The sequence below is a fragment of the Dipodomys spectabilis genome, unplaced genomic scaffold, assembly GCF_019054845.1.
Source record: "Dipodomys spectabilis isolate Male_0828 unplaced genomic scaffold, ASM1905484v1 ptg000219l, whole genome shotgun sequence".
Taxonomy (NCBI): domain Eukaryota; kingdom Metazoa; phylum Chordata; class Mammalia; order Rodentia; family Heteromyidae; genus Dipodomys; species Dipodomys spectabilis.
Window position 1 is genome coordinate 1,108,827 of NW_024870896.1, and position 24,655 is coordinate 1,133,481.

The 24,655-nt window shown below is 42.8% G+C and overlaps 1 protein-coding gene across 8 annotated transcripts in view; it reads left to right on the top strand.

Annotated features, from left to right (window-relative positions):
• Myo9a (myosin IXA) overlaps nucleotides 1-22,699 on the top strand; it is a 142,427-nt gene extending 119,728 nt beyond the window's left edge. For 6 of the 8 annotated variants that reach the window (XM_042697446.1, XM_042697447.1, XM_042697452.1 and 3 more), the window contains 5 exons: nucleotides 117-240; nucleotides 1,535-1,588; nucleotides 15,407-15,609; nucleotides 17,840-17,982; nucleotides 18,518-22,699. In XM_042697446.1, the coding sequence (XP_042553380.1) occupies nucleotides 117-240; nucleotides 1,535-1,588; nucleotides 15,407-15,609; nucleotides 17,840-17,982; nucleotides 18,518-18,948 (955 nt within the window). In that variant the 3' untranslated portion in view covers nucleotides 18,949-22,699. The remainder of the gene's footprint in view (nucleotides 1-116; nucleotides 241-1,534; nucleotides 1,589-15,406; nucleotides 15,610-17,839; nucleotides 17,983-18,517) is intronic. The other 2 variants (XM_042697448.1, XM_042697453.1) reach the window with 1 other exon arrangement.
• Nucleotides 22,700-24,655: the final 1,956 nt, after the last annotated feature.

The following is a 24,655-nucleotide window of genomic DNA, read 5'->3' on the forward strand; positions in this document are numbered from 1 at the left end:
TTGATTTTCCCTCATCCTCTAACTGGCTTTAGCAGTTGAAAAATAGTCTGTGAATGCTACAGTTGATTTATTTATTTTTTTGGCTCTTAACAGTTTTGTTTTTCCTCCTGTTTTAGCTGTGTGGAACTGATTGTTGTGGAGCAAATGAATAAATATAAAGCTCGCCTCAAAGACATCAGTAGCCTGGAATTTGCTGAGAATAAGGCAAAGACTAGACTTTCACTGATTCGTAGATCAATGGTAAGATGCATGGCATGGAATCATAGGCCAAAAATGGAGCTTTCCTGAGATTTATAAGTGTGTTTGTGATATAAATGAGGATTATTCTCAAAGTCTTTTTCAGATGGAATAAGTTAGGGTGCTATGGACACCTGATATTTGATCTGTTAGTCATTTTTAGTTACGTGTATGGAGTATATATTATTGACAGTGCAGGATTTTTCAAAGTAATTGGATGAAAGCTGGGTGCCAGTAGCTCACATCTATAATCTTAGCTACTCAGGAGGCTGAGATCTGAGGATCACGGTTCAAAGCCAGCCCGTGCAGGAACATCCCTGGGACTCTTACCTCCAATAAATGACCAGAAAACTGGAAGTGGTGCTGTGGCTCAAGTGGTAGAGTGCTAGCCTTGAGCTGAAAAGTTAACCTTATCCTAACTTTTGTCTCTACTTTTTCCTCTATCTGTTTCTACCTTCAACCATGTCGTTTTTGGTGATCTTACCAATATTCCTGGGAGAGGAGAGCTTAATCATTTGCAACTAAATTTGAACTATAACATTTGACTCATAAAGAAATAGAGATAAATCCAACATTAATCCATTGTAATCAGTAGGACCTACATTGAAGTTTTATTACTGCATATTTGTCACCCAGCAAAAATTGTAGTGGTGAGTACCCACTCAGACTCAAAGTCTCTCAGAGGAAGCAGGCTTCCTTCCACATTGTTAACTCACTTTTCCAGGGGCCACACAGGGTTTCTTTCACCTTGGCATAGTTTGTTCTTAAACTAGCACTGAAGTAACCCTGGCTCTTCCTCTACTGTTTCAGCTGCCTTGCACAGAGTAAGTGCGGAACCAAGTCTGTTGACCACGTTAGTGAAAGGTCTTCTCTGAAATGCCAAACATAAACATACCATTAGAGGGTACTATCTCTTTTCCCCCCGAAAATGAAAACAGTTTTTACTTAAAAGTGAAATTTGGGCCTGGAGGTATGGCTCAGTTGGTGGAGTGCTTGCCTCATAAGTATAAGACCCTGGGTTCCATCCCTGGTACCACAGAATTAAAAAGTGAGACTTTCCATGATATTTCAGGAGCTCAGTGCTGACTCACTCAATTTACTAATGTCTAGGCAAAAAGGGACAAGCCATTTACCAAAGCTACCATTCAAAGCAAATAGGCAAGCTGTACTTCGTTGCCAGTGCTGCAGAACGTGGATATAGATCTGTCCACTAAAAGGTCAGACCTTCTCTTTTAATGGGACAATGATGTGTACCTTCTAACCTTCTGCTTTCCTTTTCATGTCCTTCCTAATCCAGAAACCTGTACTAATTGCAGTTAGATTTATGAGCATTACCCGCAGTTCAGTCTCGGTATGTATTGATATTGCAATGTGTCGCAGCCACTGTACATGATTGTCTCATTCATCCAGAGTGTTCTGCTCTGTCCATCACTCATGCCTGCCCATCCTCCATGTTCAACCAAGTTCAGGTCCCACTCTGACCAACCTTTACTGCTTTTCTCTTAATACTTTCTTTAGGTCCTTCATTTTACTTCCACCATTTTGTATAGTTGAACAGTGTTCATCTAAAATACATGATTTTTCCCCCTCTGTCAAATACTCCTTCTTTTGAGTTCTTCTTGGGTTGAGTCATTAAAGGGGAAAGTTGAAAACGTTGAGGCATCAGATTCTTTGCTCTGACCTGTGTTCCTAGGAATCTCTTTCACTTTGTGACTTGAAATACTTGCTATATTCTCAGCCTCTTCCCAGACGTAGAAATGCAAGGTTCTTATCTGCTTAGGTTTGTCAGACAACAAGAATGAACAAAGATAAGATGGGTTCTATATTCAAGGGCCATCATACAAAAAGTTCATAGCAAGCTGCCTCCTTAGTGCCTTTCATTCCATTGTTACTTCAGACTCATTCAGGTGTAAATACACACCAGCTTTGATTTCTGTCTGGTAATCATCTCTCAAGTTACCATGCCAAGCTTCCCTTTCCACCTGGGCATCACCTCCTTAAGGTATGTTGCACTACTTCATAAGTTGCAGATGAACTGTTTCGTTTTAGTATTTTAGTTGTAAATGCTTTATTTGCTTACATTATAATTTCACAGGTTTAATCCAGTGCTCTTCTCCCTCCTTCCAGGAGTGACTATACTTTAATCTGGGGTTTAAAACCTTGAGTAGGGAGTTTCTGCCTTCCTTTCGTTGACTGTCTCTACCTTTGATGCTGAGACTGGGCAGAGTGATGGGGAAGGCAGGATTCTACATGCTCTCCTTGATGGGGTGGCAGTCCCAGCTGATTGTCAGTCACCTAGATGATGATGAGGGGGAGCTTCAGTTTGCTCTGTTGACAGCTCACCTATACAGCATTTCTATAGATATTGCAAATCTCTTTCCAGTTTGCTCTGCTGATGGCTCACTTACACAGCATTTCTGCTAGCCCCTTTCCAGTTAGCTCCTTTGACGGCTCACATCTGTGGCATTTCTGTAGACTGATAATGCCTTTTCAGATTGAGCTACATCTTCTAGCTGAACCCTGACTGATGGCAGTGATGCCCCGTGGAAAGCTGTTAAACTCACAGAGCAGTTACAAGTTCTCAAAAATTGTAGTTTGCGCTGGGCATCAGTGGCTTACGCCTGTCATCCTAGCTACTCAGGAAGCTGAAATCTGAGGATCGAGGTTCAAAGCCAGCCCAGGCAGGAAAGTCTGTGAGACTCTTTATCTCCAATAAACGACCAGAAAACTGGAAGTGGCACTGTGGCTCAAGTGATAGAGCACTTGCCTTGAGCTGAAGAGCTCAGGGACAGCGCCCAGGCCCAGAGTTCAAGCCCCACGACTGACCCTCCCCCCCCAAAAAATTATAGTTTGCTTTGTAATTTGTTTGAAACCTTGAGATTTTATTACAGACAAGTGTAGTCTCTTATTTAGCCTGAAGTATTTTTGTTTCATACAAATTCAAAGAAAACACATAACACATACTCATGTCTAAATATTTAGACTTTATAAGTTATGTTAGAGACTATTTCATGAGTAAAGTAGCTAGTTCATTCAACTGGTAAGTCAGGCAGTTGTATGATTAACTCTTACCATACACAGAAAATGTTTGTGTGTCTTATAATGTTTCTATGAAATGGTGAACTTGGCAGTTAAGGTTTAATAAAATTAGCTTATACTAAATTGATGGCATGAAACTGGCTTTCTAAACTCTGAATAAAGGGTAGCAAACTAGTATAGTTTGGTACCATTGCCTTGATTAATGGAGAGGTACCAGCAGAGTTTTTTTCCCCCCACTAGTGCTTTACATGACTAGTACAAATGTTAGTAAGTAGAAAAGGTAAACAGTAGCTTAGTATCATTATGAAAATACTGTCCCATCACAGAGTCTTTGAAATGGTCTTGGTGGCATGCTCGTAGGACCTATTACTAAACTTGGAGAGCACCATCTACCATATATATATTACTGCTAACTTACCGTGCTAATAAGAAATATTTGTGGTAGATGCCTGCCAACACATACTGGCTATTAAAGTCCGCTACCCTCATTACCTGGTGAATCATAACTACAGGCATTAGAATATGATTTTGAACCAGCCTAGATGCATAATTATAATTTCATTCAAATGAACCATTCTTCCTGAAAAACCCTGGGTAAAGGACCTCTCCTTATAGGAAAGCAGACTTGTCAGGAAGTTGTCTGATAGTTCAGTTCAACAGTAGTCTCTCATCTTGAGGTAAAATTTCTTTGTTAGGAAATTGGTGAAATTTGTGTCTTGAGCTAGTTCTATGGAATTCTGTCCAGATGACATCTAATTCCCCTTACCAGGTGGGCCTCTCCCTATGACCACTTGAGCATCCAGATCAATGGAGCATGTGATCAAAGAGAGAACAAGGCAAAACCCCACATATTGTCTTTTATTCCCTAGCTTCAACTCACAAATAATCCTTCATAAAGTGTCATGCCTCCCTTCATGAGGGCCGAATCCATCTTTTCCTATATCAGGTTGGTTAAGGGTGGTGCCAGCCATTCTGCATCATCATTGTCAGTCTCTTTAACTTTGATTCTCTATTGAATTCCTTTGTGACCATCAGTCATGTTTTGCCATTTCTTTCTGTATCCTTTTCCAATTGTGAGACCTACATCATTTTCAAAAGAAGTCAAAATTCACAGGTTTTAAGCATTTTAACATTCTAGCATATCTTCTGTTTGTCTTTATTTACCGACTTAAGCCTTAAAAGACACAGAAAACATTAGGATGCTTCCAAAAGGGAATCACCATCAGATCTCTCACATTAAAGCACCTGTCTTCCAGTATTTTTGTTGCAGTCTGAGAAGCCTGCTATATACTAGCCTTGCAGAATTCAGGTACAAAGCTAATAAAGTTCTCACTCTGTAGCCCAGGTGGGCCTTGAACTCAAAATCTTCCTGCCGCAGCCCCTTGAGTACTGGGATTACAGGTCTGTATTACCATGCCTGGCTCAGAATGTTAGAAGTTATGTGTAAATATGTCTAAATATAAATTCTTAGTACAAGCTCTCAGAAAATTATAGATAGATTTAAGGATGACACATCTATGAATAGGTGACTACTGAAAGCATATCCCCAAAGGAGGAAGGGAGAAAGGATGTAATAATTCTGTACACCATGTCAGAAATACATACTGTGGGGGCTAAGATTGTGGCTTCGTGGTAGAGTCCTTGTCTAGCACGCATGAAGCCCTGGTTTTTGATTCCTCAGTACCACATAAGCAGAAAAAAAAACAGACTGGCACTGTGGCTCAAGTGGTAGAGTGCTAGCTTGAGCAAAAGAAGCTCAGGGACAGTGCCCAGGCCCTGAGTTCAAGCCCAAGAACTGGCAAAAAAAAAAAAAAAAAAATACATACTATGAGTTGGATCTTCAGGGATGAGCTGAATTAATTTAATAGAAATAATCTGCCAGCACAAAGTCCACAAGATTCAATTCAGAGGGAGGGAGGATGATATAGCTCTTAATTGCTAGAAACTTAGAGGTGTAACGGAACAGAAGGGAGACCATAAAATAATACCTAGGGCTTCTTTGTACATAAACCAAAACATATTCAGAGAATTTGTAAAAACAAAAACATGCATATCAAGAAATCAAAAATATGAGTCAGGTCCGGCATAGTGATACACACCTGTTCTTCTAGCTACTTAGGTGGCAGAGATGAAAAGATTGTGAGGCCAGCCTGGGTGAAAACTGGAGTCATTGTCAAAAACAAACTAAAGCAGAAAGGTCTGGGGCTATGGCTAAACTAGTAGATTGTTAGCTAGGAGAAAAATGTCAGCTGGGTGCTGGTGGCTCACGCCTATAATCCTAGCTACTCAGGAGACTGAGATCTGAGTATTGTAATTCAAAGCCAGCCTAGTCAGGGAAGTCCATGAGACTCTTATTTCTAGTTAATCACAGAAAAAGCCTGAAGTGGAGCTGTGGCTCAAGTGTTAGAGCATTAACCTTGAGCAAAATGAGCTCAGGGACAGTGCCCAGGCCCAGAGTTCAAGCCTTAGGACCAGCAAAAAAGAGGGGAAAAGTCAAAAGATTCAGTCATAAAAAAGGAAGAGGGCTGGGAAGGTGGCTCAGTGGTAGAGTGCTTGCCTTGCATGCCTGAGGCCCTGGGTTCGATTCCTCAGCACCACATAAGCAAAAAGAAAAAAGCTGGAAGTGGCGCTGTGGGTCAAGTGGTAGAGTGCTAGCTTTAGCTGAAGAGCTGAGGGACAGTGCCCAGGCCCAGAGCTCAGGCCCCACGACCAGACCCCCCCCACCCCCAAAAAAGGGAAGAAATAAGAAACATCAGTGAAAATTAGGAATCATATAAGCGACTGCTATTGAATTAATTAAGTCTATTGCTGTGTAACAAATTGCCCAAAATTTAATGACTTAAAGGTTTAAGTGGGTCTGTCGAATTTACTTTCAAAATGGCCTGTTCACATTGCTGATGGCAGGAGGCCTTACTTCCTCTCTACAAGGTACATGAGCTTCCATATGTGGCAGCTTTTCTCAGAGCATGTGGTCTAGCAGGGAGAAAGCCATAAAATTGTCTTTTATTCCCTGCCTGAAAAGTCACACACTGTCCTATGAACAGTACCACATAGGTCATCTCTTTCTTTGTGAGGAGACACAAAGACATGAACGTCAAGAAATGAGCATAACCAGGAAGCAATTTAGGGTGCTGTGCAACCCTGAAGTACATTTAGAAATGGGAAATCTGTAGGAAAACAAAGTTTCCAAAATTGGTTCCAGAAGAGAAAATGTAGACCAATTACTAGAAAAGAGATTGGTAAGTCAACTAACAGTTTCTTTCTATGAAAACCCCAGATATAAACAGTTTTATAAGTCTTTGAAGACAATTAAAATTTAAGCTGTTCCATAGCAGAAGGAGGAAAGATCTCTTATTGTAAAGAGGTAACATTGAATCTCACAAACTGCTGGGACAAAAGCAAAACAATAAAGAATCTTTATCAGAAGTATAAGAGGCATTAGAGAAGATATAGAGTGAGGGGTAGGTTTTAGGGTTTGAATCCTAGAGCTACAAGTCATTTAATCTCCATGCTTCCATTTTCTTGTCTATCAGCCTTGCAGGATTATATGACATAATATGGAATCCTTCAGTATTCCTGGGCTCCAGGATTCCAGCACTACACCAGCACCTGCAGGTGCTTAATCCTTTATATGAAATGATGTGCTTGCATATGAGCCTGCAGCCATCTTCCTGTATACTTTATAATGCCTAATACAATATATATGCTATACAAATAGTTGTTCCACTGTATTGTTTAGTATAGACAGGTATTTTTCTCTCAATACTTTCTGTAGTTGGTTGAATCTACAGAAGGAGAACCAAACAGATGCAGAGAGCTGATAGTATTTATAAAGACATGAACAACACACAGTATACATAAATGCAGGACTCCCTCATGGCTGGAGATTAATCTGAAAATCTAAAGTTAAAATACCAGCAAACAGAGACCCATAAACAGACTTCAAGTGTGTTTCAACCTGGGAATTGGAGGGTTGCTCTGCCCTGGGATGTGTGATAGCACTGCTCACTGTGTTAGTTGTCATTATAGTAATAGGGCTTTGATATATAAGTATTTCTTTTACTTTTTTCTGTTTTTTTTTTTTTTTTTCCGCCAGTTGTGGGGCTTGAACTCTGGGCCTGGGCACTGTCCCTCAGGCTCTTCAGCTCAAGGCTAGCACTCTTCTGGCTTTTTTCTGCTTATGTGGTACTGAGGAATCAAACTCAGAACCTCATGCATGTGGGGCAAGCACTCTACCACTGAGTCAACTTCCCAGCCCCTTTTCTGTTTTTAAAGACAGTCTTACAGAGATAGGATAACTCATGGTAGCAGTGTGGATGGTGTTTTTGATTAAAAGCAGGAAAAAGTAAGAATGCTCTCTATCCAGCTATTATTTGACATTGATTGGCCATGAGACTCTTATCTCCACTTAACCATCAAAAAAGCTGGAAGTAGAGCTGTGACTTTAGTGATAGAGTGCTAGCTTTGAGCACAAAAGCTCAAGGACAGCACCCAAGGCACTGAATTCAAGCCCCAGGACAAGTATCCTCCCCCTAAAAAATACCCCAAAATTTAAAAGGTAAAATGATCACTTATTTCTATTATGGTAGTATACATACAAAGTTCAACCTATACATAAAAATTCAACCTATTAAAGACTAAAAAAATTTAATGAAGTGCCTGGGTAGAATTAATGGTTAATAATTACTATCTATGTATGTATATATGTATATATATATATATACACACACACACACATACACACACACACAATCAATTGGATGATATCATTAAGAGAAACACCTGTTTGTACATAAGATGCAGAGGTATACACTTAGGAGAAATGTGGAAGATTTATACAAAGAAAGCCTTAAAGACCTCCATTGTTTCTCAAGAGGAAATGTACTCATGACCTTACTCATGTAACTGTAACCCCTTTGTATAATATTTTTACAATTTAAAAAAGACACTGAAAAAAACCCCAAACAACTTCACCTCCATTGTTACTAAAGAAGAAGTAAATGGGTTTGAAAAGAAAGACTAGAATTACCAATCGTAAATCAATCTGTTAATGTATTGTTTGAGCCCCACTATGAGGAAAAGGATAGCCAAACTTTCAGACCCACTAAGATTATTACAGGCTGAAATCAATCTAGACCAGTGAAATCCCTAGTACGATAGATAAGTAGAGAAAGTTTTCCTATTATATAAAACCCTTAAAATTTGAGAGATTCAACATAGAAATTATTACTCAGGGTCAGTGGCTGAGATCTAGAGGATCATGGTTCAAAGCTAGCTCAGGCAGAAGACCAGCAAAATTGTAGGGCTAGAGACATGTTAGAGTACCCATGAACTTGCGCAAGCTGGGCAAACTTGAGGTCCTCCATCCAAACCCCAGTCCCCTTCTCGCCATCAAGTATTAGTACATGTTTGATATGACTTAAAAGCAAAGCAGGAAGGAGATGAAAAACCGTAAGAAAAATATTGGGCGGGAGTGACATGTCAAGTTTTTTAAATTAGCATATATTAGGAGGATTATTGTACCCATAAACATATCTTGATCAACTTCATGCCCTCTGTCACGTTCTCTCATCCCACTCTCCCATCTTCAAACAATTTCAACAGGTTTTTAAAATATTTTTTCATACATGCAAATAAACCTCATGAATCATATTCAGAGAAAATATTTTCTCTGTGTGGGTGTGTGTGCGTGCACGCGCATGTGTATGCATGCATGTGTGTGCCTGTACTGTGGCTTAAACTCAGCTTGTTCACTTACAGCTGGTGTTCTGTCATTTAGGTCACACCTCCAGTCAGGCACTTTACTGGTTATTTGGAGAATCTTAGATTTTTCTTGGACTGGCTTCAAACCTGGATCCTAGAAATAATAGCAATTAATATCTAGAATTATAGGCATAACCTGCCAGTACCCAGCAAGTGAAATATTTTTACCTCCTAGCTCTTCAATCTTAATTTTCTTGGATAAATAAGAAAACATCCCAATAAATAAACAGGAGAAAACAGCCATCCATTAAAAACTGAGCAAAAGATGGCATAAACCACTCTTTAAGAGTTCTTTGAGGGCTGGAAAGGTGGCTCGGTGGTAGAGTGCTTGCCTTGCATGCCTGAGGCCCTGGGTTCGATTCCTCAGCACCACATAAGCAAAAAGAAAGCCGGAAGTGCCGCTGTGGCTCAAGTGGTAGAGCGCTAGCCTTGAGCTGAAGAGCTGAGGTACAGCGCCCAGGCCCAGAGTTCAGGCCCCATGACCGGAACAAAAAAAAAATTCTTTGGGCTGGGTATTGATAGCTCACTCCTTTAATCCTAGCTACTCAGGAGGCTAAGATCTGAGCATCTTGATTTAAAGCTACCCCGGGCAGGAAAGTTCGTCAGACTCTTATCTCCAATAAGCCCCCCCCCCCCCCCCCCCCCCCCCCCCCCCCGCTAGAAAACCGGAAGTGGTGCTATGGCTCAAGCGGTAGAGCGCTCGCCTTGAGCTGAAGAGCACAAGAACAGTGCCCAAGCTTAGTTCAAGCCCCATGACTGACAAAAAAAACAAAAACCTAAAAGCTCTGTGTGGTCAACTTTGTGAATTTCTTTGACCTCTAAGAGTTTTTTTTTTTTAAGACATACATAAAGTGTGTTTCTATGGTTGTTAGAATTGGAACATTCTTGTACATGTGTGTACACATTGACACAGTGTACTGGCAGTACTGGGGTTTGAACTCTCTGTAAAAGAATTCTTGCTGTAGGGACTTGAGCTTTGATCTTTATTTAATGCTTTTTACAAGAGATTCTATCTGTAGAGGTTTCCTGATTGTCTTGGGCAGTCAGGGAAGGTAAAAACACTGGACATGAAGTAGGTTCTAGTCTCGAGCTCACAGTTCCCTGGGACTTCAGTATATTATGTTTGGTTTCACTATAAATAATCAGAGTGGAGTTGAGTGTCCCGGAATTTCCTCCGTGGTAGTACACAGTTGTGCAGATTGTGTGCTGAAGCTAACCCAAACCCTGTGCTCCTTCTCTTGATCAGTCTTCCTTTAATTTCAGATGAGTGTTTTCTCAATATGTGGTTTACTTCATGATCTTAGAGCCACAAATGGAATAGAAGTCTTGTAATCCTGGTGGGGATTCCACGGCATGCTTTAGCTTTGTGTGAGCTAGCCTGAGGCCTGCAGAATTAACCTCCAGCTTCACCTTGTACCTGGGCACAACAACAATTCAATTCTTTCCAAAATAGATTAAAATTTTGTCAGCTTATTTTCAAAGGATTTTAATATAGTTGAGTAACTAGCTAACTTTGAAAAATCACTCTTTAAAAATACCTTGTTAGGGGCTGGGAAGTTGGCTCAGTGGTAGAGCACCACATAAGCAAAAAGAAAAAAGCTGGAAGTGGCGCTGTGGCTCAAGTGGTAGAGCGCTAGCCTTGAGCTGAAGAGCTGAGGGACAGCGCCCAGCCCAGAGTTCAGGCCCTACAACCGGACCCAAAAAAAAAACAACAAAACACCTTGTTGTTACAAAACCCAACATGTATTGAAAATTCAGAAACAGATGCACATCTTAGTGGGTTAGTAGAATCAACATTACATACCACCCCCAGATCAAGAAATAGAATATTGCCATTACTACCCCAGGTCAGGAAATAGAATATTGCCATTACCCCTTTCCCAGCACAATCTTATTCCCCATTTTTATGTGTACCACTTCCTGTTTTTTGGTTTTCTACCACAGTATGTGAGTGCCATAGTTTTGCCTTGCTTATTTCTAAGTTTTATATAAATCAAATTGTACAAGTCTGATCTAGCGTGAACTGTGTTTGCTCTGTTGTAACTCCTCTTGGTGTTGTGTACTATTGCAGTGTGTGTACATTCCAGTCTAGTGCTGATGGCACTGTTGCATATGTGTGTGTATGGGGTGGTGACAGAGTGGACACTGTTGTGTGTGTGCATGTGTGTGGTGATGTCAGAGTGGACACGATTTTGTATGTGCATGTATGTGGGGTGATGTTGGAGTGGGTACTAGTTGTTTATGTGCCTTTGTGTGGGGGGCATGGAGTGGAAACTGTTGTGGGTGGTGATGTCGAGTGGACACTGCTGTGTGTATGTGTGTGGTGATATCGAGTGGACACTGCTGTGTGTATGTGTGTGGTGATATTGGAGTGGACACTGTGTGTATGTATGTATGGGGTGATGTTGGAGTGGACATTTTGTTATGTTGGAGTAGACTGTCTGCATTTCTATTCTGTGCATTTAATGGGCATTAGGTGTCCCCTTGTAACACTCCTGTTTCCTAATTGAGCTGTCCAGTTGTTTTCCTAATGACCTGTGATTCTGATGAACTTTTGAATACAAGCCCTATTATTGACTGCTCCTGTTGCAAATACCAGCTTCCACTTTATAGCTTCCTTTTTACTCTCTTAACCTCGACATAGTGACGCACACCTGTAGTCCTAGCCCTCCTGATGTGGGGGTTGGAGGATCATAAGTTCAAGGCCTGGACTATATTGTGAGTTCCAGGCCAGCCTAGACATAGTGAAATCTTGCTTTCCCCCAAAAAAGACTGGGGAATGGCTCAAGTGATAGAGTAATTTTCTAGTGAGCTTAAGAGCCTGAATTCAATCCCTAATATTGCCAAATATAAACTTTTTTTTAATGGTGCTGGTCCTGGTACTTGAACTCAGGGCCTGGGTTCTGAGCTTTTTTGCTCAAGGCTAACATTCTACCACTTGAGTCACAACTCCACTTCTGGCTTTTTGGTGGTTAATTGGAGATAAGAGTCTCACAGACTTTCCTAACCAGGCTGGATTCAAACTGTGGTCCTCAGATCTCAGTCTCTGGAGTAGCTAGGATTATAGGCATGAGTCAAAAGCACCCAGCTTAATATAAACATTTTTAAAGTGTCTTGATGAAGGTTCTTAGTTTTAATATTGTGTGATTTTATCTAAGGCTTTAGACTAGTATTTTGGAGATTATTTTTAAGATATCAGATATTTTAGGTATTTTAGATATTTAATATTTGAACATTTTGTTTTCTATATTTATACTCTTCAACTAGAGGCACTTTCTTATGGGGTACAATCGGTGTACAGAAGGGTGAGGTTTTGACATTTCTGCATGGATAGCTGGTTTTCCCATCATCTTTTAGAAGACCTCCTTTCCGTGCAGTTCCTCTTTAGTTACAAATCCGCAATCTTTGTAACCTGGTCTGTTTCTAGGCGTGTTATGCTATTTCAATTACTATAGCTTTCTAAAAAATACTGGTGAAAAGTTATCCTACCTTCTTCAGCAGTGTTTGACTATTCTTTGCCATCTAAGCTGTAAAATGAGCTTAGCAATCATTCTCCATGTGTTTTCCAGATTGCATTGAATATATAATTGACTTCCAGAGAGCTGACATACTTAACAATATTGATTTTCCTACTACATTGATTTTCCCACTAATAAACATCTCTTTCCATTCATCAAATTGTTTTATAGTTTTGAGACCCTACATACCTTTGAGTTACGAGACACATTTTCACTTAAATCACCCATACATTTGAGTTGAAGATCTGCTGCTTTACTGTTATATGCTTTTTGTCCTACCTCATGTTCCTTGTCCTTCTTCTGACCTTTTCTTTGGCAACTGCTATATACTCTTATTTTCCTCACGTTAGAAGTTTTCCTTTTTTTGTGTGTTCTTTAGCAGTTAAACTGAAGTCACTACAACTACATCCTAAATGTGTAACTTATCGAACTTTATTAATTGGTACTTCTAAAAATGTCATTTTCTCAAATGTGCCAGGGCTTGGCATTAGGCGTCATGTGACTTAGTTGTGCTGTGGTCATGTACCTCAGTTGTCTGCATTTGCAGACCCACATCCTCCTCCTCCATGCAATCAGAATTGGTTTAGACTTACATATTTACTGTTTCACTTCCTTTTATTTCTCCTTTCAACCTTTTTCTCATGAGTCATTTTCTATTTACCCTTTAAGTATTTTCTCTAGCACAGGTCTGCTGGCTCCAAGACAATGTCCTTATTCCACCTTTATTCCTGTAGGTTGTTTAAGTATAGAGTTCAAGGTTGTGTGTGTGTGTGTGTTTTTGTGTGTGTGTGTACACGCACTCCAACACTTGCCTTAAAAGAACAAAACCAAGCAATTAGACACCAGTACCCCAAAATAGTAACAGTTCTAGGATGTAGAGTGCAGTCACTTTTTCCTTTTATCTTGAAAATGTCATCCTATTTCGGTTGAGCTTCGACTCTTAATAGGTGCTTCTTGGTTGCAGGTCCTTTGTTTTTTTTTCTGACTGCTTTAAGATTTTCTCTCACATTGAGTTTTTAGCAGCTGTATATCTAAATATAGGCTTCTTAAACTTAAACTAGGCTTTAACTCCTCCTAGAAACGTGCTGCTGTGTGTCTCCTCAGTGCCTCCTCTCCTCAGTGTCCCATTTAGACTGTGTCTTTATTTTGTTGTGTTTTCACTTGTACCTTCTTTTGTGAATTTTGCCAATTCTTTGTTTCTCCCAATCTGTCTGGATTTTTCTTCTGAACTAACTTCCAGTCTATGAGTTCAGCTAACCTCTTCCTGTCTTTTTCAGCATGGTTATCCTAAGTCTTTGACAGCACAATATCATAATATCTGGAGTCACTGGGGGTTTTGTTTTCTGGTTGTTTTTTGTTTTGTTTTTAGTTCTCATTTACATTGTCTTACCACCTTTTATGCTTAGTTACTTTTTATTTGAAAATTATTTGTAAATATATGAGGCCTGGGATATTTCTTTCTTCCAAAGAATAATTTCGTTTTTTTCTGACAGCTCCTAAGGCACTAACAACACTGCAGTGCAGCTTTCAGATCCCAGTTTTCTAGACTATTCAGACAACCCAGGTAGCAGTGTCTGCAGAAGCTGTGAGGATTTTAGTTATCCTTCGGTCTAGAGCACAGACCTTGGGATTACAGAGTTAGGCATTGAGGTGTCATCATACTTCCTTACCCCAGAGGTTGGCAAAATTTTAAGGACCTGAGAGTAAATATTTTTGGTTTTGTGGACCTTAGAATCACTGCGGTACAGAAGCAGCCATAGACAAGCGAGTTAATGCTGTCTGCATTCCAGTGCAGCGGGGATGTTCTGTACTAGAGTTTGAACTCAGGGCCTCACACTTGCTTGGTTTGTTTGCTCAGCTGGTGCTCTACCACTTGAGCCATGCCTCCTGCCCTGCTTTTATGCTGGCTATTTTGGAGATGGAATCTGCTGGACTTTTCTCCCCAAGCTGGCCTCAAATTCCAATACTCTGGATCTCAGCCTCCAGAGTAATTAGGATTACAAGCATGAGGGATATTATTACAACCCCTAATAAAGTTTCATGTACAAAAATATAAATAAGGCCAGATGTGGCTTATGGGCCATAGTTTGTGAGCTCCAGCTTTATTCTATCAGAAGCTCTGCTCACATTTGTGACACCTCTTCCAAGCTACAGATGAGTGTTCAGTGCTAGGCAAGCCCCTCCTGGACTGTCTTAGCTGTTTTTTTAGCAGGAGAATTAATCTGAGTAAGCCATTACCAGATGCTAAGGTCATGTGTAAGTTAATTTAAAACAATGAGACTTTGCTCTTCTCTGTTCTCTAGGATAGAAATATCTTGAGAAAAATATCTCCCTAGCACTGTGAGATAGGGCTATTCGTGATATTTTCCCCCCAATATTGAAGTTTAAGACATGGTTCTGTGGTCTTCCTAGAAATTAGCTTTCCAAGGTTAAAGTCGTGGCACACTTGCCCTCAGAACCTCCTTGATGCTGGCCACAACTACTGTGCACTGTTGAGAACAGTACCCGCTCGCTCCCTGTTGCTGTTGAGCACTTGAGATGTGGCCAGTGAACTACAGATCATAACCTTAAATCCTTACTAGCTTTAAGGAGTCGTGCATGGCTCCTTATTCAGATTGTGTAGATGTAGCTTGTTCTTACACTCTACCACCAAAGTGTCTGCCTATCAGTGCTCCCGTAAGGAGTCTTCGCTAATTGTGTTGGATGTAAATCTCCCTCAGTATCCCAGCTCCTATTAATCCTGTTGTTCTGAACATGTGACCAAGGTACATGCATCACCCACCCTCAGTGGACAACGTAAGACTGAGGCCTCTGTCCATTTACTGTCTCACATGAATCATTCTCTGCAGGGCAAGGGGCGGATCCGCCGAGGGAACTACCCAAGTCCATCCTCCCCTGTCCTAGTCCGGTTGCCTCCTGTGTCAGATGTCCCAGAAGAAACCTTGATGAGTGAGGCAGCCATGGAGACCGATGTCACAGAGCAGCAGCAGGCCGCTATGCAGCAGGAGGAGAGAGTGCTGACGGAGCAGATAGAGAGCCTCCAGAAAGAGAAGTGAGTGTCTGGCAAGGAGAGACTGTTACCATCTTTTTAGTCAGTATCTTAGTATCAGGCTCTATGTCAGGTGACACAAGGATATGATGATGACAGTAACCAGTAAAACGTGAAAGTGAGCCAGGCACCTGTGGCCCGCACTTGTAATCCTAGCTACCCAGGAGGCTGAGATCTGAGGATCGCAGTTCAACGCCAGCCCAGGCAGGAAAGTTCATGAGACTCTTATCTCCAATTAACCACCAGAAAACTGGAAGTGGTGCTGTGGTAGAGCTTGAGCTGAAGAGCTCAAGAACAGCGCCCAGGCCCAGAGTTCAAGCCCCATGACCGACCAAAAAAAAACACAAAAACGTGAAATTGATCATCTTGGAAGGAAGTGCCACCAGCTGGGCCACAGGGTCACTGCTATGGTGGGGTTGAAGGGAGGGTAGTATTCATAGCTGCATCAGTCTTAGTACAGGACCAGCACCTTCAAGACTTGATGAATAAGGAAGAATTCCCAGGCTAAGACAAAGCCCTTTTCAAGAATGGTCCTTACCCAAAATCCCCTGCAGAACTGTTACGTAACGATCAACGTGGCTGTGGACCCAGCACTGGGATTCTGGGTGCAAGATAAGCAAAGAACAAGAAACTTTGTCGCCTCTGCTGTCCTTTGGGACATGTGACGTTGTAGTTGTCCCTCGAGTGGCTGGACTAGTTCTGGTTGCCACTGCTGAGTCTGCAGAGGTCCTAAAGGAATCTTTGTTCCCGGAGCTCAGGCTCAGGTTTGAGAGCTCAAGTTCATGAGGTGATGTGAGACTGTTAAATTATTCTACGATTGAAGTTAGCTAAAAACAGTAGCTCTGCTAAGGCAGAGGTGTATAAACTGACCAGTGGCTGACAGTGAAGTATAAAAGTGATCTGTAAACAGGACTTAGCTCTGCCCTGGTTAACATGGTGTTGGGAGGTATTGGAGGATTTATAGAAAAGGTCTTAGCAGGGCTGGGAAGGTGGCTCAGTGGTAGAGCACTTGCCTTGCATGCTTGAGGCCCTGGGTTCAATTCCTCAGCACCACATAAGCAAAAAAGAAAAAAGCCGGAAGTGGTGCTATGGCTCAAGTAGTAGCCTTGAGCTAGCCTTGAGCTGAATTGCTGAGGGACAGTGCCCAGGCCCAGAGTTCAGGCCCCACGATCGGACCCCCCCAAAAAAAGAAAGAAAAGGTCTTAGCAGAAAAAGGAGAATGCATACACAGCCACTCAGAGACAGTTCTGCCTACAGCAGCAAGCCCCTGGGAGACGGTCTTTGGAGAGATTGTGCAGTGAGCAGTGAGCTACCAGGAGACTTTGCCTGCATAGCAGTGAGCTCCTGGGGGACTCTCCTTGGAGAGGTTGTCTGTGGATCTCAATCCAAGTAATGCAGAAGTGAGGCTGATGGGCTTGACATGGAAGAGACTTGACTAAGAGAGAAGGAGAATTGGTAAGATAAGGAAGTATGGGTAGAGAGCTGAGTTTTAGATTTGAGCTGGCATATTTCAGGTAATAACTAGCTATAGAATGTGCTCATTGATGGGCTGGGAAGGTGGCTCAGTGGTAGAGCGCTTGCCTTGCATGCTTGAGACCCTGGGTTCGATTCCTCAGCACCACATAAGCAAAAAGAAAAAAGCCAGAAGTGGCACTGTGGCTCAAGAGCGCTATCCTTGAGCTGAAGAGCTGAGGGACAGCGCCCAGGCCCAGAGTTCAGGCCCCACGACCGGACCGCCCCCTCCAAAAAAAAAATAATAATCTGCTCATTGAGGCAGTTTCTTATAATGAAAATTTCTTGCATTGCAGAAAAAGTTTAGACCTAAAGCAATTTTGGATTAAGGTTTTGAAGTGAGTTGTTGAAACAGATCAAGGTACTCTTGTTTTCTGGATGGGGAAACAGATCCAGAGAAAGGAAAGTACTTTGTGATACATCAGAGAGTTTAGAATCTTAAACTCCTGATTGTGGTCTGGAGTTCATTCCACCAATATCTCATCCTCCGCATCTTCCCTTGTCCTACTGTCCTACTGTCATCTTGTCCCTTAGTTCATGTGGTTTTAGTGGTCATTATGGCTTTGGCTCATGTAGGTCCTTGTGACCACCCTGGAAGGGACAGTAAGAAATGCGACTATCTTTATGACTGAGAGTCTTAACTTTCATGAAAGACTTTCTTCCTGTTGTTTTCCATGCATGTACCCTCTCCTGCTAATGGTCTATTGATTGTATCTCCCAGGGAAGAGCTAACATTTGAGATGCTCGTACTGGAACCTCGAGCCTCTGATGATGAAACCCTAGAGTCTGAGGCCTCCATTGGTACTGCTGATAGCTCAGAGAATCTGAACATGGAGTGTGAAGGTGGCATCTCTGAGAGATCGGGTAAGTGAGCCTGGTAGGCCAGAGCACTGGGCCTGCTCCACAGAGAAGGAATACAGTGCCTGGGCTAAGCTAGGTGTCCGTCCTTACTGGCCAGACACAAGGTGACAGGGGGCTCAGAATCTCTGGTCTTTGTGAAGCTCCCCTTCATGTCATACCAACCTCCAAGTGTCATGTGGTAGATAATACCACACTTTCTCCTCCATCAGTCCCAGGACATGCCCATTTCCTAAGGGTGGTGACATAGCTCAGGAAGACAACTCGCTGAATATTCTGACAGATTTTTAAATGACGGTGACTGTTCTAGGCCTTTGCTGGCCACACAGTCTAACCCCAGCTTTCTTTGGGCTGACTGAGTGATATATGCAGAACTGATCGAACCGCTTTTTGAGTCAATGGCCAGGCACAGAATTAGCTGAGCCTGCACCTCCAATATTAGCTCCTCGAGTTTCACAGGGCAACAGTGACATCTGTCCATTACACGACACTGCATCACAGGAAGTGTCACATTTCGCTGTGGTCTCTGTTTCTGTATTAGAGAGAAGCTTAGCTCTGAGCTCCCAGAAGACCGCGGGCAAGTCACGAAAGCAGCTGAGAAAGCAGCAGGATTCCATGGAGTCGGTAGACTCCTCCGCCTCTTCGGGTCTACCCAGCGCTGCATCATCTCATGGCACCCGAAAACGATTCCAGATTTATTCCAAGTCTCCATTCTACCGAGCGGCCTCAGCTGGTGAGGAAGGACCGTTGGGCCAGACCAAATCTCTGGAAGACAGGCCTCAGTTTATCAGCAGAGGAACATTCAACCCTGAAAAGGGCAAGCAGAAACTAAAGAATGTGAAAAACTCACCCCAGAAAACCAAAGAGACCCCGGAGGGGACAGTCCTGCCTGGTCGAAGGAAGAATGTGGATCCAGACACTAGCTCAGCCCAGCAGCTCGCCCTCAGTGGCAATAATGAGTTTATGGTCTGAGCTGACACATGTGCGTCCCTCACGGACTTGTAAAAAAAACAAAAACACGTCTCGTCCTGGGGCCTCTTCTGTCCCATCCACAGCAGGGCGGTGTTTTCTCAGCATAGGGCTAGGACCTGCGTGCTGACTTCCTTGGCCTCCTGCAGAAGTGGAAAGGCCGTCTGGAAGCCTGCTGGGGTGGTGCCAGCTGTGCCTTGGCTGCTCTGTTTGAATGAAGAGTTCACTAAACAGGCCCCCCTCCCTTCCCCGGGGGGACCCCTGGAGCTAGGGGTTGCCTGTCTCCCACCCCACCTTCCCTTACAGAGAGAGGTGCTGGACGGGAAGGGAGGGGCACTGGGGAAGCTTAACCATGAAAGTGAAAGCCTTTGGGTTATTTTAGTGTAGTTAGGAGCCAGGGCAGTATGCAGTCTTTTTTCCAAGGATTTATAAACAGGCTAAGCCTTTATTTTAAAAATTTTGAAGAACACTCCACATTATATTCTGGGGAAAGTAAAACACGCTGCTTTCACGAAGCCATCGGAGCATGTCTCCAGTGCCTGTTATGCCATGGAGAAGAGATGGCTGGTGTTATGATAATCAGCTCTGGTTTAACTCCTGGTTAGGTTCTGCCAAATCCATCGCACGGGCTCATGTTTCAGTAGCCATATTGTTCTGCAATCCCTGATCCTAATGTCGGATTCCTCTAGTTCTGTTGTTCGTGCTTTAATAGCACAGTTTTAAGGGGTCCCTATATGGTTTCACGTGGACTAAACTGACAGGCCGCTGCGAAGGAGCCTCTCCAGCCACGCCACTCCCGAACAATCCACGCCACACTGCATGAATAAGTGTTACAGAAAGCTGCCAAGTTGGTTTTTTTGTTTAGTTTTGTTTTTTAAGTTTTTAGTATGGCCCATCTAACTTTTATCTTCTTTTCCTCAGACCATCAGTATTAAATAGATGAAAAAAAATTGAGGACTACTTGAAGCTATTTTGTTAATATACTGGTTACTGAAGTTTACTGTAAATATATATGTACAGTATGCCTATTCTAACCTGTGCTTCCCTCCTTCCCATGGAATTTCTTCGTGCAGATTGGGGGCCACTGGACAGGGGTGGACGTGACCATGTTCTTCACCCCCCATGGTCTCCATACACCCGAGTTACCGGAAGCCTCCTAGCATTTGTGGGATTAGAAATTGGTTTTTGCTATTTATAATGTATATAAAACAGAACATCCTTTCTTGAGATAGTATGTGAAAATGTTTACTTTTAAAGTTACTAAATACATCTTTTCTAACTATCACATGCACTGTTCTGAAGAAGAGCCTTTGCCACCTGTAACCAGAAGTTTGGTTGTTCTTCCCTCTTATAATGCTTTAAAGTCCTTTGTGAAGGCAGTGTCTCCTCCCACTGCCCCACGTCAGACCTAGGTGTCATTCTGCATGAAGCAGGAGGAGTCTGCCCTGGCCTGGTTTGGGCTGAGAATTGGAACCAGGCTAAGGAAGCTCTGAGAAGCTGCGAAGTGACCGTCAGTGAGTCTACCTCCTTGGGCATGCTGTCCCTAGGAGTAGCGACCGAAGCAGGCACTTGGGATGGCGGGGGGGGGGGGGGGGGGGGCGCTGCTTCCATCCAGTTGTGCGCTGTTTGTTGGGTGTGCTAGGGAGGGCAGTGTACTTCCTGCCAGGTGTATCTGCCACCCCCACATGCTCAAGAGGTCAGAGGCCTTAGAAACTGAGGACACCCCCATTGAAAACTTCCCTTTGTTCCAGAGAGAGTACCAGGGAAAACATATTCCAACACATCTTCCCATCCATTCTTTGGACTGTTTTTTTTCTGTTGTTTTATCTTTTCATTTTGGGGACTCTGGAAGATAAGTTTGGAACAGTTAAGAATTTGCTACATACAATAGGTCACTTTCTGCAAGCTAGATGATTGGATGTTGAGAGACTTTATAATTTTTCTCAGGGACCTAAAACCTGAATTTGGATAAAATTAAATAAATACTTGTTTTAGTTGCTAGATTTGTGGATTCCTAGTCATTTAACAAGCTGTCAGGATGGGATGGGGAAAGGTCCCACAATTGTTAAGAATCTCCACAAGTGTTCTCAGGGCCATGGGCATGGTTGGCCCTACATAGAGATGAAGCCACAACTCTCAGAACTGCCGAACCAAATGCTCTGCTTCCATCTCTTCCTGTCAGCACAGAGTGACAGCTGCCACACTCGCTCACAGATGGGGCCTCCCTTCCTGTCCATCAGCTTTGTGCCTCCTCCAGCTTCTTAGCTTTAGTCTTGCAAATTTCTGCCCAGCTGCCTGGGGCTGCACCACAGTTGAAGCCTTAGCGCGAGTGTGGGCTGGAGCCCTGTCCCACAGTCCCAGCACTCTGCAGAGCCAGGCTTTCTGCTTGTGTCTGTGTGACCATACACACGGCATGGGAATGCAACAAGGCAGAGAAGTGCCATTTCATTCTCCATCTCGGGTTGAGGCAGAATATCAGCAAATACAGGCTGGATTCAGGGACATAACATTTTGGACCTCCTGCCAGTTAGATGATTGGCCACCCCAGGCTTTTTTTCCCAAAATGTTTCTCTTTTGATAAAGGTGATATACCAGAGGGGTTACAATCATGTAAGTCAGGTAGAGAGTACATTTCTTTTTGGACAATGTCACTGTAGGCTTAAATCATGAAGAGAGTTGTGAGCCTCAGTTAAGAGGAGACGCTGAGACCAAGGGACCAGATACCAGAGCCCCCAGTTCCCAGCTCTCACGCTGCTGGGGGATGGGAGTTGTGAACATTATTCTGTGTTCCATTACAGGTTGTCAAGGTCAGGGACAAGCTCCTAACAAGACAAAGTGCAGAGAAGAGGTGGTCCCGACCCCTTGGTGTCTGTGAGCTGTGTGCTTCACTGCAGCGAATGGATGTGTGTATCTTTCACAAGCACTTGCTGAAGTAGAAGGGATCCACAGGGTGTGTTCAAAGCTGAGAGTTTTAGTTGTAAAGGAGCATTCCAGATGGCTTTCGTATCTACATTTTTTCCCCATGGTGTAGAGCTAGACATGGGAGTTTGTGGTTCCTAGTGTGCAGTGCACACACATACATTGTAACCACTCTCTAGCACTGTCCCCATCACCACGCTGGCCTTGCTCTCTGTGGAGGCCCTGTCTTTTTGTGCCTCTAGAATACTTGTGACCCATTTTCCCTGGACCCATTGCTACATTGGATCTGGTGTTAAAGGGGTAAATGACAAAATGATGGTTGTGGAGATGGGTCTGTTAGATCTTGTTAATGTTTTGGTTCAGGCCTTTCACAAAAGCCTCACCAAGGAGACTTGTTACCTTGTCATCCGTCTGTCTGTCCATCTATCAACCCTTAAAGCCTATTTATCAGCTTTCTTAGGTCATATAAAAGTTGCACTTCTTGAACCGAGTATTTGTATTTATGATGGGAAAGGTGTGGACTACAGATTAGTATTATGTTATTTTAATGGATATAAAGTAATTTATAAGTATGCCGAGTGTAAATTTTGAAAAGCCTGTATTATACAAGGTTGTATCCCGTGAATTATAATACCGTTTTACTGTTCAGTAGAGTAATTCTATAAGAAGGAGCTACTTACATTCCTGATGCAATCAAGAGGCACTTTGTAATCTCTGGGGGAGGGGGAGAATCTGTATAAAAGTGCAATTGTGTCACTCAAAATATGCACTGTACAGCCACCCAAGAGCAGCTTGACAACAAATCACCCCACGGCTCATTAAAGAACAATGCTTCCAGCTCTATGTTGGTTTTTTGTTTTGTTTTGTTTTTTTGTTTGTTTTTGTGATCCTCGATCCAGCCCTAACTTAAAATCCAAGGAACAGCGTTGAGTTCTTAGTTACACAGTTGAGTTTAAAGGAAAGGACCCAACCCAAAATTGAGAGAGCGCAGAAGTGATCATTACTAGAACTCAGCCAAATTCAAATGAAGGTGAGGTTCAAGGTGTTGGGTTTTCTGTAGTGACTTCTAGCTTGGTGTGGAGGCAGTGTGGTAAAGAGATCAAGATGTCTGGAAAGAGGCACCAGGCACTCACTTGCTCCTCACAAAGAAAATCCATGTATGGTTAGTCATATTTTGAGGTAAGTGACCATTGGAAAACACCAGAATTAGGAGTGAAACTGGAACTTTGTAAGATCAGAACCCTGGCACCAAAGCACATCCTGGCCCCACAGCCGTGGAATGGAGAATTATCTCTAAGCATGAGTTTTGCATTATCTCCCAGTGAGTTCACCTCCAGATTTGGCCCTTGGTTTCTGTCTAGAAGGGTAGACACACAGGAAAAATAGAAAAGAATGAGATTGATACAGTAAACTGTCAAACTACAAAGGTGAATGAGAGGAAGAAAATAAAAGTGGACAAAAAGTGACAAGCTTATCCTAATCTTTAACAGTAACCTTGAGTGTAAATGGATTAGTTTCTCTATTTAAAAGATACATATTAGGGCTGGGAAGGTGGCTCAGTGGTAGAGTGCTTGCCTTGCATGCATGAGGCCCTGGGTTCAATTCCTCAGCACCACATAAGCAAAAAGAAAAAAGCTGGAAGTGGCGCTGTGGCTCAAGTGGTAGAGCACTAACCTTGAGCTGAAGAGCTGAGGGACAGCACTTAGACCCAGAGTTCAGTCCCCACGACCGGACCAAAAAAATAAATAAAAGATACATATTACAGCAACTCGGGGCTGGGAAGGTGGCTCAGTGGTAGAGCGCTTGCCTTGCATGCATGAGGCCCTGGGTTCGATTCCTCAGCACCACATAAGCAAAAACTAAAGAAGCCGGAAGTGGCGCTGTGGCTCAAGTGGTAGAGTGCTAGCCTTGAGTTGAAGAGCTGAGGAACAGCGCCCAGGCCGAGTTCAGGCCCCACAACCGGACCCAAAAATAAAAACAAAACTATATGTTGCCTACAGACTCTTGCTTCAGAATAGACAAAAAACTGAAAATGAAGGCTGGAAAATTATATTCCAAGCAATTGGAATCCTAATAAAAACATGAGAAGCCATCTGACGAAACAGGCAAGACAAAAGAAAAACGTTAAAAGACAAAGTAATGGTGAAAAACACCCAGAAAATACCGTGATAAGAAATCTACACACACATTGCCAGAGCGCCTAATTTTATTCAAAAAAATTCTATTAGACAAAAAAGGAGAGATAGGCTCCAATTAAATAATAGTGGGGAATTTAAAAGCCCCATACATCAATGGGCAGATATCCAACTCTGGCCCTCCCCCAAAAGATCAAAGCTATACAATGACTCAAACACGTAGCAGATATTTATAGAACATTCCATCCAGTAGTTGTAAGAATACACATTCTTTCCATCACAGCATGGAACTTTCTCTGGAATAGGCCATATATTAGGCCTAAGGAAGAAAACACATCATCTTGTGTCTTCTCAGATCACAACAGAATGGCACTGGAAGTCAGCAATGGGATAAATGTTAGAAGTTATACAAAACACACCTTTGTGCAGACCGTGGGGGTCATTGCAGAAGACAGAAAAGATTTCCTGGGCTGGGAAGGTGGCTCAGTGGTAGAGTGCTTGCCTTGCATGCATGAGGCCCTGGGTTCTATTCCTCAGCACCACATAAGCAAAAAGAAAAAAGCCGGAAGTGGTGCTGTGGCTTAAGTGGTAGAGCGCTAGCCTTGAGCTGAAGAGCTGAGGGACAGCGCCCAGGCCCAGAGTTCAGGCCCCATGAC